The sequence below is a fragment of the Portunus trituberculatus genome, unplaced genomic scaffold (assembly GCF_017591435.1).
Source record: "Portunus trituberculatus isolate SZX2019 unplaced genomic scaffold, ASM1759143v1 PGA_scaffold_400__1_contigs__length_35638, whole genome shotgun sequence".
Classification (NCBI taxonomy): Eukaryota; Metazoa; Arthropoda; class Malacostraca; order Decapoda; family Portunidae; genus Portunus; species Portunus trituberculatus.
Window position 1 is genome coordinate 1 of NW_025541568.1, and position 5,000 is coordinate 5,000.

The window sequence follows — 5,000 nt, forward strand, 5'->3', positions numbered from 1 at the left end:
GAAACCGGGCAAGACTGTTGTGGGAGCCGGATGTTTGTGGTCGCGTTAGACTGCCACCGCTAGTGCTATTTTCGACGTTGGCTTTTTTCCCCTCATTTTCAGAGGAACGGTGAGTTGTGGGGCGTACAGGACCACTGATGGACGTTCTGATTCGGCTTCGTTCTTTGGAAAACGAGTATGGAGATGCTGAAGATGACGACGAAGACGACGCGGAAGACGATGCGGATGATAAGGAAGAAGACGAAGCGGGAGAGGCAGACGTCGATATTCTGTTCCTCTGGCGACAGGAATCGTTGCTTTTGATAAGTTTGTCAGATGAGAGGAGAGCCGGTTTGATCACTGGCGTGCTGGCACCTGTATGTTTGGTCTTTGTGTGAACTATATCACTTGAAATAGGTTTGGCCAATTCAACAGATTTTGTCGTCTTTCTTTCAATAGACGGACTCTGAAGTTTGTGGTGGACTGATTTCTGTTTGCTTCTAAGACTAGCTGGCTCTTGTGTACTTTGTGAGGACGAGAGCTCTCCCATAATGGCTGTCGTCTGTGTGGTAAGGACAGGCTCAGAAAGGGGATCAGATATGATTTTTGGTAGACACCCTTTGTTTTGGGAGGGTAGAAGTATTACCTCCTCATTTTTTTTATTTCCTGTATCCTCCAATTCTTCTTGGAAGTCTTCAAAATCATCACTGTAATCAAAAGAAGCAAAGTTTACATCACTTTTTGGTGGAAGGTTAAAGCTAATGGAGTCTAAAACATCACTACATTTATCTGCTGGGAATAAACCTTCATGCGAAATATCAGTTGTTTCTTCTTGTGCTTTCATGTCACCGAGGCTCCCTGGTTCATTTTCTAAACAAATTTTCTCACTTACTTCTACAAGAGACACACCGTCTTCATTAATTACATGAATTTGCTCCTCTGCCTGTTTTTTGTCTTCTGTTTTGGTACCATAAGATTCTTTGGGAAGACCTTCTTCATTCTCTGGAATCTTGATGTTTCTGGCACAGAGTTCTTGACAGGATGCATTCATTAGGATATGCTTTTCGTCTGTGATATAGCTAGTTTCCACGAGTTCAGGAAGGTTCTCATCTGCGATAGCATGGACATCATCCTGCTGGTCATTAAGCTGAAGTTTAGGAACATCGAGTAGTTTTACATGACCTTTAGGAATGAGATTGAGGCTCTCATTCTCCTGGATAAAAGACGCCTCCTGATCGATGACGTTAAAATTTTCTCCAAGGACCTCTTTGATCTCTGAGGTAAGGCAGGTGATGCCTTCTCCTCCGTCATCATCCTCAGCATCATACAAAATGTCTGAAGAATCCCCGTAGCCGTCATCAGAATCTGCCAAAAGTGTGCAACAAAAGAGTCTGTAAATGAATTTATCTAACATATTTTTTAGAAAAGATAACGGATAATTTAAAGCAAATGTAAGATTAGCTAAACTGTGAAGAAAATAACTATACTCCACAAATGTCTTTACATCCTTCACAAAACCCAAACAAGTACTCATCTCAGCACAAGAGTTCACCTGAAGGAAAGTCATCCCTCGGGGAATGGTAGTCAGCTATTACCTCTCTGAAGCGAATGGTAATAGTCCGATCACACTCAGCTGGTGTCGGATCCTCAATTAGAGCTCTGTTCACCTCCTTCAGCCGTTCCGTCATGTCATATGGAACAAGGTCCACGTCTGAAAAAGATAGAAACGTCATAACGTGGTCATTATACTATTGTTTACATACGAGTGCACAGTGGTGTAACTCTATCTCTCTAATTATTCTTGAAGATATCCAAAGCGCAGGTGCTTCTGTTACTGGGGTAATATGAATATAATAGAGTTAATGGTCTGTCCTTTTCACTGCTGATCCCGTAGAAAACAGTCAATCACCACTTTATTGCTTGGCTTTTGGTGAATAAAGATGTGTTTTCCTTTTTGTCTTTTATTAACAAACTATATTTCTTATATGCAGGGACGTGCACAGAGTTGTAGAGGGCAGGGGCTCAGAGTATTAAAAAGGGTAATTTAATTCATGCGAGCGCTCAAAGTGTGCGAGCTGGAAAAAAAAGGGTATTTATTTGTTAATTAAAAGGGATAATATGGTTTTTAACATTACAATCAGATTGTTGATGACCGGTTTTCATTTACAGTCTGATCTGGTGGTGAGAGAGCCTATAGTCAAGGACCAAGTTCACCAAGTCTAATTATCTCAACTTAATACTAGGATAGCACTTGATATAAGATTATTCACATTTAACACTGATGTTTGGAAGAAAATATGCAATTCAGCTGCAATTATAAAAAGCAACAAAAAACTGACATATTTCCAGGCAATTTGTTATCAAAGAAAATAAGTGTGAACATTGTTTCTTATAGCTAGATTTTTTTTTTTTTCTTCTAGGGGGTGTAACGTCAGCTAGTTTTTTTTCTTTGTAAATTCTTCAAAATATACAAACGGAATAACATTGTTATTTGATGTTGCCATAAACACTGGTTTTATCAAAGGAACTTAAAAATAAATGAATTAATTCTCCATATTATGTGACAAATATGGAGGATTCTTATATATATATATATATAACAAACCCGACAGAGGGACTGGGGAGTGACCAGGACATTTAACACTGGTAGCAGAGGGTGGTTCAGTCATGTCAGTCTCTTTTAAAACTCCACCTAAGTGGAGTGGTGGTAAAGGTTATGAGATTTGGAGAAAAGATGTGTTACTGTGGGCGGGCATGACTGAATTGAAAAATAAGGATAAAGGAGTAGCTGTCTACTTGAATCTGGATGGGAGAGCGAACGTCGCTGCTTCACAGTTGGATTCAGGGGTGTTGGCTGGTGATAATGGTTTGGATACATTATTGGAAAGGTTGGATAAGTTGTTTTTGCTGGATAAAGGATGAAGGCAGTTTGAGGCCTTTGACACCCTGGAATCATTGAAAAGGAGCTGGGATATGGATATTAGGACATTTATTTCGGGTTTTGAGAATGTCTATTTTCGTTGTACTGAATTAGGTGTGGTGTTGCCAGAGGTAGTAAGGGCATTTATGTTGTTACGTTCTTGTGATTTAGGTGAGAATGATAGGAAGTTGGTGTTGTCTGCCATGGCTGACATTACTTGCGTGAAGATATCAGACGCCTTGTGCCGTATATTCTCTCCTGGATTGACACAGACGCATGCAGAGTCAGCTGGTGGCAGTTTCGGTAAAGAATGAACCAGTGTTTATGGGAGGTTCACCTGGCATGGACGAGGATGGACAAGGTGTTGATAATGAAAGTTCTGGGGATGTTTTGTATGCCGGTGGATTTCAAAGAGGCCGACCTATGGCAATGGGGTTATGGCAGGGGTAGACGCCCAAGGGATGATGGTAATTCGAGGGCCAGGACCAATTGGAGGAGACAGAACCCTGTTGGCAATGATGGTAAGGTGTCGAGGTGCAATATTTGTGATTCAAAGTTTCATTGGGCTAAGGATTGCCCAGATTTATATGAATCTATGGGTGGAAAGGCCTCGAAACGGTTTGTTGGCCCAAGTTCGGGGGGTGATACAGAGACTGGGGATGGTAGTAGTAAAACCTACATGATGTGGTATGCTGGCAATAAACATGGTAAGCTGATGGAGGAATGTAAAGGGTATGCGTTGTTGGATTCTGGGTGTTCTAGAACTGTGTGTGGCTCGTACTGGTATGAATGCTTTTTGGAGAGATTGACGGAGTGTGAGAGGAAGACTTTGGTGGTGGAGGACACTGATGCGGTATTTACATTTTCATATGAGAAGTCGGTCCATTCAGTGATGAGGGTTATTCTGCCTTGCATTTTAGAGGGTATTTGTACTGGAATAGTGACTGAAGTTGTTGACTGTGATATTCCACTGTTGTTGAGTCGTATGTCAATGAAGAAGGCTGGGTTAATTGTGAATTTTGGAACTGATCAAGCAAAATTGAGAGGTAAAGTGATAAATTTGAAGGTGTCATCATCAGGTCACTATCTGCTTGGTGTCTCTCCTGCATGAGTAGAAGGAGCAGCTGTTGGGAAGGCGTTAGTTGCTACATCATGCAGAAATATTAAGGAGAGGGCTTTGAAATTGCATAGCAGTTCGGTCACCCCACGGCTGATAGGCTTATAAAGCTGGTGCGTGAGGGTGATCAAAATGACAAGGAGCTCGAAAAGGCCATAAATGTGGTGTCGAAAAATTGTGAGGTATGTCTTCAAAGGAAGAGAGCTAAGCCGCGCCCAGTTGTTTGTCTCCCTATGGCATCCAGATTTAATGAGATGGTTGCAATGGATCTTAAAATATGGAAGGATGTATACTTTCTGGTGATGGTGGATGTGGCGACGAGGTATTGCATGGCCACTGTGGTAAAGGATAAATCTGCGAAGAGTATCATGAGGGCATTGGTGTTGAATTGGGTAGTGCTTTTTGGCGCACCTAGTAAAATACTGACCGACAATGGGGGCGAATTCAATAACAGTGAGATGCGGGAGTTTGGCGAGAAATTTAACATAAAGGTTATGACTACATCTGCTGAAGCACCCTGGAGTAACGGGGTTTGTGAAAGGGCTAATGCCGTTATTTTAGATATAGTAGACAAGATTGTGGCGGATGCTGGGTGTGACATTCAGATGGCTTTGGCTTGGGCGGTGTCTGCAAGGAATGCACTATCTAGCTATTTGTTTTTTTTGCACTATCTAGCTATTTGGGTTTTGCACCAAATCAACTAGTGTTTGGTAGTAATCCGAGCCTGCCAAACATTGTGAACAATAATCCACCCGCACTTAGCCAGGTGGAAGGATCAGAGATGGTGCGTATGAACTTGAATGCCTTGCACAGCGCTAGGAGGGAGTTTATTAAGGCCGAGTCGAGTGAGCGTTTGGCAAGAGCTTTGAGACATAATATCCGTTCGAGTGATTGTGAACTCATAGGAAATGGGGATGAGGTTTACTATAAGAGAAATGACAGCAACGTGTGGCATGGTCCTGGGATTGTGATTGGCCGGGATGG

General features: G+C 42.0%; 1 protein-coding gene across 1 annotated transcript in view; it reads right to left on the reverse strand.

Annotated features, from left to right (window-relative positions):
• Positions 1-10: 10 nt before the first annotated feature.
• The window catches only part of LOC123500550, a gene marked incomplete at its 3' end in the record, with an annotated part of 13,405 nt that continues 8,415 nt past the window's right edge, over positions 11-5,000 (reverse strand). Inside the window, exons 2-3 of the mRNA XM_045249240.1 lie at positions 1,532-1,690; positions 11-1,344 (exon numbers count right to left, since the gene is read on the reverse strand). Of these exons, the coding sequence (XP_045105175.1) occupies positions 11-1,344; positions 1,532-1,690 (1,493 nt within the window). The remainder of the gene's footprint in view (positions 1,345-1,531; positions 1,691-5,000) is intronic.